General features: G+C 41.5%; 1 protein-coding gene across 1 annotated transcript in view; it reads right to left on the reverse strand.

The window, feature by feature from the left end:
• The window catches only part of ARID1B (AT rich interactive domain 1B (SWI1-like)), a gene marked incomplete at its 5' end in the record, with an annotated part of 99,800 nt that overhangs the window by 48,657 nt on the left and 38,475 nt on the right, over positions 1-12,668 (reverse strand). Inside the window, one exon of the mRNA XM_008945687.1 lies at positions 11,695-12,022. Within this exon, the coding sequence (XP_008943935.1) occupies positions 11,695-12,022 (328 nt within the window). The remainder of the gene's footprint in view (positions 1-11,694; positions 12,023-12,668) is intronic.

The raw sequence follows: 12,668 nt of genomic DNA on the forward strand, positions 1-12,668 counted from the left end.
AAGAAGGGTTCAGAGGTTGAGAGTCAAGGGGGGCTGGAGGAGAGGAGAGTCTGGGGCAGAAAAGATGGAAATGGAGGGTAAGGGAGGTGGCAACAGAGAATGAACAACGACGGTTAGGTGCACCCTCATTAGATGCTGTGTTTTAGGGATAGGAAGTTCACAGGTGCTCCAGAGAAGGGAGACGAAACAGATGCAGAAGAACAAGCAGGGAGGAACATACAGAGAGCTGCTACTCCAGTGGTAAAGACGGGGAAGCTCCTTCCAGCATCCATGTGGAGGCTTTCACCTAGTTCTGCCTGAAGGAAGGGAAGGACTTACAGGGGACCTTCAAAAGCAGGGTGCTACCAGAGATGTGCCTTCCTGCAGCTCCTCTGCTCATGCACACTGCTGCACCCTGGCCAGGAGCTGGAGGAGCCCCAGTCCAGCAGCATGGCACAGAAGGGCGACACTTAAGGAGCAGTGCTGCAAGGACGGGAGCCAGGATGGGGCACACAGCCCAGGTAGGAAAGAGCTGCCCCCGAGTTACACCTCACACATCTTGTTGGCCACAAGCTTGAACCAATTATTATTTAGGCACCTCTGCACTGTGCTTCCTGATTTCCCACAGCACTCATGTAATGTAGGGATTTCTCCCAGTTATCTTGCCCTAGGCACTGGACTTGAAAAATTATCCTGTTAGTGTGACCTGGCCACCTGAGCAATTGGTTAGGAAAAAAAAGCAAAAGGCCCACGAGCTCATGGAAGTTTGCCATTTCTGCTCCAGATCTTTAACTGACATCAGTTTTGCAGCGAAGGCACTGCAGCACCTCAGGGGAGTAATTTGTGTAAACATTTTAAAAGGAACATTTTTTTTTTTTAATGCTGACACACTGCTAAGGTGGCTACTTGATTACAAACTGTGAAAATGACTGCGTTAGGCTGCGCTCACAAATCACAGCGTACTGACCAAATTGCCCTGTGCTTATCTGTGCCAGGTCTGCAGCATGACGATATTTCCTCTCTCTTTTAAATGTCAAAGTATGATTTGGGGGGTTGTTATTTAAACACACTGACCTACACAATAACCAGAAGTACTTTATTTAAATCTGTCTTGAGCTGGGACTAGCCTTAAGCGCTTATAATCTGTCATACTATGACACCAAATGGGTTATTATAATGAGAGTAATTCAGGAATAAGACTCGTGAATGTGTTCTCCCTGGAAAATTTACACATAAACATGTGCATGCAGATACATATGCTCTTTTGTTATGGATTTTCCTTCCTGCTACATTATGGGCTTCCTTGAAGAAGTGAAACCGTTTCTGCCATAAGGGGATATGGAAGATCTGGAGGAAGGAGAAGAGAGGAAGGGAAATGCTCTGACTGGAAGTTCATTGGTGCATCGGTGCTGTTAGCAAAGGCCAAGACACAGGAAATCTGAATATTGGCTTGAGCAGCTATAAAACAGCATTAAAGGTAGTTCCCATGTCAATAAAACAAACAAATTTAACATGACTGTATCTGAAAGCTAAGTATCCCCCTCTTGTTAGCTGCTACTATAGGCATACCAACCTGGATTTACATATCCCTCTCTGTTCAGCCAGCAGGTAAGCTCGCCACTCAAAAGAACAAAGTTTTAAAAAAGCAACCATGAAAACTGGTGATGTGACAGGTGTTAGAATTTTTTCCATTGTTCAGGTTAGAAGGAAAAAGAAAATTGTTTACATTTGTGTGTGTGCTTGCGTGCAGAGGGGAGGCCAAAGCTCTGACGTGCACTGACACTGACAAAACTCTAGGAAACAAAAATGACAAAACATGCAGATTTGTACCAGGGTGCATGTGTCTGCTGACAGCAGACACACAGAACCAACACCAAACTATTTTTCCCAGCAGCCAGGCCTAAATGGCAATGCTAAAATGGGGAATAATTTTCTAGCATCATAATTATATGATAGTGCACATCACCTTGTAATCTACTGCAGTCTGACTGAGCACACTGCTCGTTTTCTTCGTCTTGCTGATCTAAAGCTTATTATGTAAGATACTTTTTTGAAGAATAACAGTAACAGCCTTTTTAAATCTAGTCTTTCTCTTCTGATTACACAAATACTTGTGCCTGTAGCATCATCATCATTACTCAGCTTTCACTAACAAACAATCAAGGCGAGAGAAGAAACTTAAAAATTAGTTGTTCCTACCAGGCTGATTCAATGCTTCACCCCTCAGGAAACCGCCAAAAAAAATGTTTGTTTACATGCTGTTGTCATCACATTAACCATTTTTCCAGTGAAAACATCTGCCTGACGGGCTACCTACTTGGCAGTCATTTAAAGCCCAATAAACTGCAGGACTGTCACACCACATCAAACACTGGGAAGAGTAACATAAGAGGCATGTGTAATTCATGAGTACCGATGCTAATAACAGCACAACTACACAACATTTGTACTGCTGAATGCATGCTGAGATCAGAAAGAAAGTCTCCCTACCCCATTTTACAGGTAAAAAAAAACTGAGGAAGAGTTCTAAGATTAATAATGGTCTAAAATATGGCCAGAATAATTGAGTAGATGGATACAATGAGGAAAACATTGCACAAGACTGAAAAAATAAAATCTTTACCTTTATTTGACCCTAATGATACAAGAGTGTATGACTGAAAAATGTGAAGGATATTTAGTGAAATACTGTTGCACCATTTTTTTGTTAGGTTTTCTTTGTTTGTTTTTTTCTTTGTCTTTTTAGGCTGCAGCTATTAATATAGTTTTTATAAAACTCCTTTTGTGTTAATTAAAGGGTTTTTTGGTCTGAATTTCACAGTGACCACAGCATTTGGTCATCAGTCTTCAAACCCACAAGGATTCTCTGAAATACCTTTATTGTGCAGCACTCCTACAAATGCAGCAAGACCTTCATATTTGTATTTATTTGTGTAAGAACAAACTAAGCCCTTTGTACTCAGTGCAACCCGTACTGGATAAACACAATATAATGCTATGTGACAGAAAACATAAGACTACTGAAAAGTGGGCCAAGCCAAATGGCTTGTAATCCCATCGAAGCTCCTCTTCTAGTGACCCCATCCCACCTTCCTGACAACGTGGATTTAAACAGCAGCTCTAACAGCAGCTGCCTGCGCACTGTCCCCATCAGATGTAACATCTGAGCACTGAGGAGATATGTTCCTTCACCCAAGTGGAGTGTGTGATGGGTAAAAGAGGGATGCTGTCATCTGTCCAGCAAGCAGGAGCATGCATGAGCTGGGTTTGTAGTGGAAAAAGAAATCTGCCCTGTATGGCATGATGCAGTCAACCTGAACCAGAACGCCAAGGAAGGTGATTTAGCCCGGTGTGACTCGATATCAAAATGGGAATGACTCATATGACTCTCTCACTATGCACCTTCTATTTTTGTGCACGTCTATAAATAGCTGTATGAAGAAGTCGGAAGGCCCAATGAACTCTCTCCCAGAATGATTACTTGAAAGTGGGTAAGAGTCTGTTCCCAGCATATGAGCAGCCAGGAGGTCACAAAAGCATGGTGCTAAAAACCTACAGGAAGCTAAGGACACACTGCGTGTTTCGCTACTTCAATTTTTCAGTTTTCTCCAGTGGAGCACTGCCTAGGGAAAGGTTCAGCCCTTGAGCTCCCTCCTCTTCCACCTGGGTATGTGGACCTCTGCTGCCTCTCACCACATTCTTACCATGTTCAGTCACGTCCTTGCTCCGTTTCTGAGCACCACTGCAGCCCACAGAGCTCACTGTGCTGGTAACCAACTGAAAATCTAATAAAATCCTGATTATTTCATGCCCGCTCTTCAGTGTATCTTTTCATAGTAAAATGTCATCTGGCTGACAGCACACTGAATTCAGCTGTGTGTGCAGTGGCATGGCGAGGAAGTTCTCCAAAGGGATTTCCCAGCAGACACATTTTCACTTACCTATTTTTGCCCAATAGCCTGGAGCTGTTATATGTTTATCAATATTATTACTACTGAACTTGGCACTTTGGCACTCCAGACAGTTTCACAAGACCAATGTGGTACATATGTCAGCATGGTTTCAGCTGGCTCCTTTCTTCATCTTTGGCTCTGAAGATGCCTGAAACCTACTGCACTAACTGCAACAGGTATTTAATGTGTTAGTGAGACTGCTGGCTATCGTTAAAAAAAAATCTCATTGCTGTTATGTTGCTATTTAATATGATTCTTACAAGGTTACTTATATGTCCAGTTAGAACTGATGCTCCCATGTGAACTTCATCAATAAAGTGAGGGGCTCTATCCACTCATATTTCCCCTGGTAGCATTGCTAAAAAAAACCCCACTATGTAATTTTTTTCTCAGCTATCACTGTTGTCAAACAACCTAAAACCTTAAAACTGCTCTAAACCATTTTTTAATGTTTCTCCCTTTCTGTCACAAAAATATTAGGCTGTTCAATCACAGTCTTGTACTTGCACAATGTATGTGCCAAATCACACAGAGCAGTCACAGCATTAGCTTTCTTCATGAGTCCCATTAAACAGATGGCTATTCTCCTGTTTTTTTGGTGGGTTTTGTGTTTTGTTTGGTTTTTTTTTTTTTTTTTTTTTTTTTCCTGACTAGTGCTGTGATTTAAACTAGTAGATCTTCTGGCTAACAGGCAAAAAGACAGTGTGAAAATACATTTTCCTCATTTGAAACACTTCTTCCTCCCTAGGAAAAAGCATTCATTCTAAAGTCCTTTCTTATTCTTTACTTTTATACAATAACAATTAATGAAGTACTGCATTCTTAATGGCCTAAAGGTCACCTTTTGAGGTACAGAATTCCTATGTACGATCCAAGTCTGAGGCAGAATGTCAATAAACTACACAGAGTCCTACACTGCAGTTTTCTTTCAAAATAATCAGTATTTCTATAGAGGCCAACAGCTCTTCTGCATAACCAAATCAAGCCAAAAATAATCCTGACACAATAATAATTGAATTAGAGGTGTTTCTAAGATGAATGAAAACTCTCATTCATGACTCTGAAAATCACCCTTCCTTCCCTGTGCTTGGAAGGAACATGCTTTCCTTCCTGTTTTTCCTCCTGCTTTCACAATTTAAGAATGGTTACTCTCAAAAGGAGGGAAGGGGTAGGACTCTTGAGGTCTGTGGTTAATCTCTAATGGCATGAACAGCATACAGCAGTCTACTTGATTGATGAGTAACCAAAAAAGAAAAAAATGCCTCCCCAAATCACTGGTTGCCTGCATAAGCTCTGCAGCATGGTGACATCCAGGGCTCCAAAGTGATGGATTTACCTTTTAGTAAAACAAAATTCCAGATAAAAATGTATTTCTCAGTCTCTCACAAGAAATGGCTTTGGTTAGCTCAGCATGTAAAAAGCTTCTTCCAATCCTTACATGATTTTATCATCAGTTTTACGCTGATCTACAAAGTGCATCTCCATTTAAAAAAATAATCACAAAAGTGTGATTTCTTGCTCTCCCTTTGCTACAATAAATATATATAAGTAATAATACATATAATAAGTAATAAATACATACAAGCTAAGATGTCACCACTACATCCAGCTGAAACTACATGTGGACTGTTTTTTTTTTTTTATTTTGGAAGCCAAATGTAGTTTCATGGACTGAAATGTACTGCCTGGATATTCAAACAGCATTAACGGAGAGTAAATCTCCTTTCAGGGTGATCCATCAGGATCCCTAAAGGAAAGCTGAAACCTGGGAGTGTTTGGAGGAGTGCTGTAGAAGGACCAGACACCTTGAGACTAGAGAATTGTGAATGGCGTGAATTTGAACAGGAGTAACTCCTTCCCTGTGACTGAATGTTAAATAAAAGAGGAGGCAGAAAGAGCCTTTCTGCTAGCTAGGGGCTTATTTCAAAGGCAACAGATAAGGTACCTTGGCACTAGCTCCAATTATGGCTACCAGTCCTATCTTAGCCTAGTTTACTTTGGGGATTTCACAGTTGGCAGCCTTTCATCTAGAAGTAGCCTGGTTTGAATAAGCAAAGAAACTTGAATGAGTACTTAACCTTCCTGCACTTCACTGCACTTCCCAGCAGAGAAGAACAGCACCTCCATGCTCAAGGGGAAAAGGGAAAACAATGGAACGTATATATTCTCTCCAGGGATTAAAGACAGTAAGTTTTACTGTAGCACTTCAAGTCTTCCTGCTACATAACCACAGCCTTTTAAAATCACAATTAGATTTTTAAACCCAGGTTTCAAGATCAAAAGGGCCAGACCAGAAAATACTGCACAGAAACTGACAGGCTCTACGATGTAAAACACCTAAAAGAGTTCTGTTTTTTATTTATATTATTATTCTTTTAAAAAAATTTATACCCCATTTCTGCCTCGTTCTTTTTCCTTTTGACATTTTAATGCACCATGTCCATTACTATATTTCCTCACCAGTACCTTCTAGTCCATCAGGAGTGCTGCATTACACTGCTGTTGGAGAAAATAATACGGAAAAAGTGCTTTGCTGGCACCAGCGACATGGAATATGAATTATATATACATAGCAGGACAGAAATGCTGATGGAAGGTTAGCCTGTATGTATGTATGCAGGCGTGCATCTATGCACACAGACTAAAACGAAGACATATAGGATGCACATTTTAAACTCATTTATATGAATTGTAACTGTTTCTCTGTACAACAGAAATTCTCTAATATCAGCACAGCTTTTATACATCAGTTAGGACTGAATGAAAACTTACCTACATTCTTCTGACCTCACCACGATGAGGCTGGACTATCTAACCAGCTGTTAAGAAGTTTAGAACCAGAACCACATTCTAGAGTGCCTAGAATATGTCAAAGCAATGCAACAGCACACATTACTATAGAGACTGAACACCATTTCTCAGGTGGCACCAGGAGCAGCAGACGATAATGTAAATATCCACCTCAATTTAGCAACCCAATGACCAGGATTTAAAATGGCCAGAGGTTGCAAATAGCTAAGCTGGATTCCAATTCCTGAGTTTAATCACCTACTATGGCTAAATCGTCTCCTCTAAAATCAATGACACTGAATTCTAAATTCATTCAATCTATTAAAAAAATTGCTTTAATTTACAAAATGGTAACATGCAATCCCGAGAATCGTATTACTGTGCAGTACACTGAGGTCAAAGACGCTGCCTTCAAAGACAGGATTGCTCCCCATGCAGGCACATCAAAACTCATTTTATAGTCATTAGTTTAGGTGTTGATAACTGTGGTTGCACCAGCAAGAGACTCACTCTAGCATCCCAGTTGCATGTGCATTCTACAGCCACCTAGGACTGGACTGTGTCTTTGTAAGGCTGTACTGCCAACTGTAAGCCAGCTGTTTCACAGTTGCATTTCTACCTTTCCACATACTACAGTCACACCTTCAACTGCTCCGAAGACATGCTCAGAATGACACTCACTGCTAGCAGGAGAGATGCTGAAAATGATGATGACAAGCGTCCAGCTCCAAAAAGTCTTGTTGACTTCAGGTGTCAGCCTAAAAATCGGTTTTCAGAAGTGTGTACCGAGCACTTATTGTAGGAAACAAAAGCTCACAGACAGTGATCACACAGTCCTGAAATGCTTCAAGTTGGGCATCTACAAACTGAGGAACTCAAAACTGGCTGTTGCTAGAAGAGACTGCTTAAATTTGCTGTCTTTCACATCAACAGGGAAAATGCTATCTGATTTGCTTAAAATTGTTTGCTTTTACTGAAAGCTAACCATGTTGTGGGACTGTACACATATAAATACTTACCTATCACCATAAATACATGTTTTGTTGTAAGGACTACTGTGTGATAAGAGACTATTTTTTGGAGCTAGTTGTTCTCAGAGGCCTCTGCTGGGTTCTAACCTCCAGCAGCAGAACGAGCCCTTGGGGTCTGGGCCAATACCAACCTAGGTTATGAAAAGTCTTTCCTTGGCGTTCAGGGGATATATTAGGTCTTCTACAAACAGCCTTTAGCAGTCAATGAATGTGCTGAGACCAAGACAGATATAAAAAGGAAAACACTGTTTTGCAGTTCTTTCACATTGTCTTCCTGAAAATAAGGGGAATTACTACACAGGGCATTAGAGAGCTATTTAGCCTTGCCTGTCAGCCAGACCACGCTTAAACATCCTGAAACCACAGATGCTGCCAGTTCGATGAAGAGGCTTTGAAAACACCTTTCTTTTCTTTTCTTTAGCATGACATGCTAGATATCATTTGGGAAACACTGGCCTGACTGCACAAGACAGACTAGGACATTCTAAGATTTTAGGTTATAGGGAAGATATGTAGCTGTAGAAATTAACTTAAACTCAACATAGAGCAGACCTCAAGGTGAGGTCAAAGGCTAATTCAAATGATGTAAACTTAGTACCTTGCACAGCCACCACTTTTATTTATATGATTTTATCTTCTCTAATTAAAAGGGTCGTGGTCTGCACCTAGGATGATACCTACGTATAACTGGCTGACACTCAGATCTTGATCATCCAGTCCTAGTTAACGAACATTGATTTTCTGCCCCAGTGGAAGTGATTTTATCCTGATGCATGCCATTTAAATTCATTTTACACAGCTGCTTAGTGTGCCTTGGCAAGGCAAAGGCAAACCAGCTTTCTATGTCTAAATGAGACTCCTGAGCTGGTGAAGGATAGATCCTGTGGATTAACTCCAAAGACAAATTTCTCTTCCCTACTGCCTACTGATCCAACAAGTTGACCTTGGCCACAGTCAACTTGTACAAAAAAATATTGCTGTATAACTGTGACTCTGATACAACCATTTAATTTTCTTCTTAATTCTACATAGAGAGGGGTATGTGTGTGTGTGTATATATATATATATATACACAAAAATCTAACAGTTTTTGAACCCTACAGCTGAATCTTACAAGCTCAAGATACTCTAAGAAAAAGGCGGGACACTATTCTTGCACTCTGGCATGAACAGTGGATGTCTTTCTACTTAGATGAAATAGTATGGTGCAAGCATTCTCTCATTTAACTATTTTTTGGTTTTTGAACATGAGAACCAGTAGACTTGTGTTCTCATTTTTTGTTCTGCTTTCTACTTTTTCATACACACATATGCGAAGTTATTAAGGAAAAAAACAACCAAACAAAGGCAGCTATAGAAAACTGGTTAATAACCATGAAGGCAGCAGTAATTTGGGTATCACAGTTTCCCTATAGAGGTAACAACTGAAATAACATGATGGCAGAGAAGTCCATGAAGCAATCTCAGGTGAAGCTGGACTTAGTTGTGAAGGAGTAACAGGCTGGTAGCCAGTGCAGATACCTCCTCCTAGTGCTGTAATTTATTATACGGCTACAGAAGCCACTGTATGAATGTCTCAGCTGAGAAAATAGTAGCTGTATTTCAGGTGAATGTTTTCCATGTTTTGCACTGGATACTTAGCGCTCCTAAACATTGTTCCAACACCTAACTGAAATTTTTCAAACAGATGCACGCGTTATTTTTATATTCCTTCAGCAGCCAGATGGTATGTTCATAAACACTGAAAAAAACTTGCCAAGGTTCCACAGCAAGTCCAGTTTACACTGCTACCTACCCATACTGGTCAGGCCGGTGCATCAAGGGAGCCTGAGCATTGCCACAGTTGGGGTGCTGTGAAGAAAATATGGGGCACCCACCAGCCCCAGACTGGCTGGGACAAGCAGGTGACCTAATGTATGGTGGCCTGACAGAGAATATAAGAACAGCCTCTCTGTACTTGCTCTGTATCACAAATATGACTCACTGCCAAGTACATTCCTTCCACATTCAAGTATGGAGGACTTGCAGGAATAGCCAAAAACCATCATGCTTTCTACCCTACAGTCGACTTGAGATCAAAGAGGAAAACAGTGTGCTTGCAACCCCCAGTATCAGAAGAGTGAGACAGATTTTGCACAATTCTGTTTATAAATAGCTTTTTTTGTCAAAGATTTGATGAATGCTGAGCCCTTACAGGTGCTGGATCACTAGAATGGGCAGTATGTGATGGAAAGGCTCTGAAATGGTGCAATTTTGCCCAGGCAAAGCTAGAAACCAAAAGTGGTTTTGAAAAACCAACTTGGGAGGAAGGTGTGAGATAGAAGCAGTAATCATTTAACTTAGTTTTTGATCAAACACCACACAATATGCCCACGGTTTAAGTTGAATCCCAACCAAATTATTTCCTGTTTAACACAAAGCCTTTTCTTGTTGTGAAGACCAACAAATGTGAGCTATTCCTTTCATTACATTATTATAAAGAAAGTGTTCCTGTAGCTGCAGCGATGGACCATTTAATTCCTTCGTGCCTGACCTATCAGCTTATAGCCTAAACCAGACAGATAGAAGCAGACTTTTGTAAATCCTACTAGACAGGTCTGTGAAGACAACCGACACAAGGAAGAGACTGCTGGTTCACACGTATTCGCTGGAGTACAATCTGTTTTAAGGGAGTGTGGTTCTATTTTACTGAACAAGAACATGAAGTACTTTAACTTTACTGTCATTGTTTCAAAAGTTTGCTATTGCTTATCACGAGAAGCCACCTGCCTTCCAAACTCGCAAAACAAGAACGCAACAGATACAGGGACATATTAAGCTTCCTATTTCTAGTTTTACACTGTGCCTTGGAATTACAGCAACTCTCCTGTCCACAAACACTAGTCTTGAATGATAAACACCTGCACGTGTGTATGTGCATCTGTGTACGCATATGCATAAATAAATCCAAAATTTGTACTACACACACACGTAAACATGCTCACCAGAACAGCGCAACCAGATTTGTGCATTTCTCAAGTGTAATGCAACTTCTTGTAACATAAAAAGATAAATATACCAGCAGTTATTTGAGTCCAGGGAAATGTGGAAATTACTTCATCTGAGAAATTTCTCAGAAAATAGGATTTCATTGCAAGTATTCAGGCATCTTAAGAATAACCACAGACAGAAAAATGCCTCTGCCAAAATCCCTGCACAAATGGCAACACACAGTTATGCTGCCCAAAGGGGAGACAAGACGACAGATGATGGCTCCAGCCTCCACAATACTGTCCACAGGTTCTCTCTTATGGATGCTTAAGTGGCAGTTATCAAGCCCAGATAACTACAGATAGCTTTTATGACTTGTTCTGCCTTTCCCCTCCAGCTGCTCCCCTCAGCCTGTCCTCCTTTCCACCTCTGGATGCCTGCCTGTGAACAAGAACATCCCATAGAAGCGAACTGCCATCAGCTCTGCTGCTCACAACTTGGGCAGGTAAGTACAAGAGTTGATGGGCAGCTTCATAAGCTTCCTTACTCTCTGGCAGGGGCAAGCTGCCAATGGTATGTTGGCCCTCTCTCTACCGGAGATCAAAAAAAATATATCCAGCTAATAAATTTTAAGTTGCAAAGGGCTTGTTTTCATCTCCTAATGTCACTGCAACCCTGTGGGTTTTCTTAAAGCCTACAGTGCCAAGAACCAAATTGGAAGTGGCCATAATCTCCACTGTCAGCTGCTTTTTGAGAGGATAATCCAAACACACAATAGCAAGTTTTCCCCTTATATTTAAGGAAAAGTATTCTTCCCATGTGCCATCTCCTCTCAGAGACACAGACTCTCTCAAAGGCACAGACTGAACAAGCGTGAATGCACATGCATACACCTATACAGTGCTGTTACTTCAGACATGACAAGAAAAAACATTCCTGCTCATTAAAACTCCTTTCCACTTGAGGCATACCTGCTCTGAGCGGAGTTTGCAGCAGCCTGCATCACGGCAGCAGCCGCCTCCTGTGCCTTACGGTTCACAGTTGGCATGGGTGGGCCCATCCCGGGGCCTCCCTGCTGAGACATGCCAGGAGAATTGGGGGTTATACTGCTCATGTTTCCAGGAAACGGTCTGCTCTGCATCCCGGCTGATGGCATCCGTCCCAGGGGCATGGTACCACACGGCTGGCTTGGCCCCTGTCCATGCATCTGACTGTTGGCATTTATACTCATGCCGGGTCCTGGGCCACTGTAACTCGTGTTGGGCACACCGCTGTATGTCGGTGGTCTGGAGTAGTTTCCTGAACAAAATGATAAAAAGCACAGAGAAAAACATTAAATTTTTGTGCGAATGTTTCTGTAGAGGAAGTCAGCAGCTGCAGAACTTACGCATGTGAACTGCAGTGAACCGTCCTGGCCTCAAGGTCAGAACAACTTTTTCACCATGAGTACAGACAAGCAGACCCTCCTTGGAGGTTTTTAAGACCCAGTTGGGTAAGCCACAAGTAATCTGCTCTGATCTTATATCTAACCCGAATTTGAATACAAGGTCAGCCTAAGAACAACTCCTGAGCACCCTTTCAACCTGAATGATTCTATGAACCTGATTTTCACATACCCTCAAACATTTTGTGCCTAATATATGTCATGGGATAATAGAAAATACAGAGAAGCACAGACTCCAGAGGGTTAACGACACAGCACACAGTACAAAACCACCTTACGTAGTAAAGAGATATGAAGAGATATGTGGCATGTAAGAAACCCATTACATAAGCTCAAAGGAGAATCTTATTTTTGTAATTTCTCATCCTTCATCTTTCTGCAATTTCAGCAATGGCCTATTCTCACTGGCTTTTTGCTTCTAATAGTTCTGCCCGTTTGTGTCAGATATGCTTTGGCACGGACCAGTGAGGATGGCTGTTGGGCCCCAAGAAACATTCCTGC

Source organism: Merops nubicus, unplaced genomic scaffold (genome assembly GCF_000691845.1).
Source record: "Merops nubicus isolate BGI_N331 unplaced genomic scaffold, ASM69184v1 scaffold19488, whole genome shotgun sequence".
Lineage (NCBI taxonomy): Eukaryota > Metazoa > Chordata > Aves > Coraciiformes > Meropidae > Merops > Merops nubicus.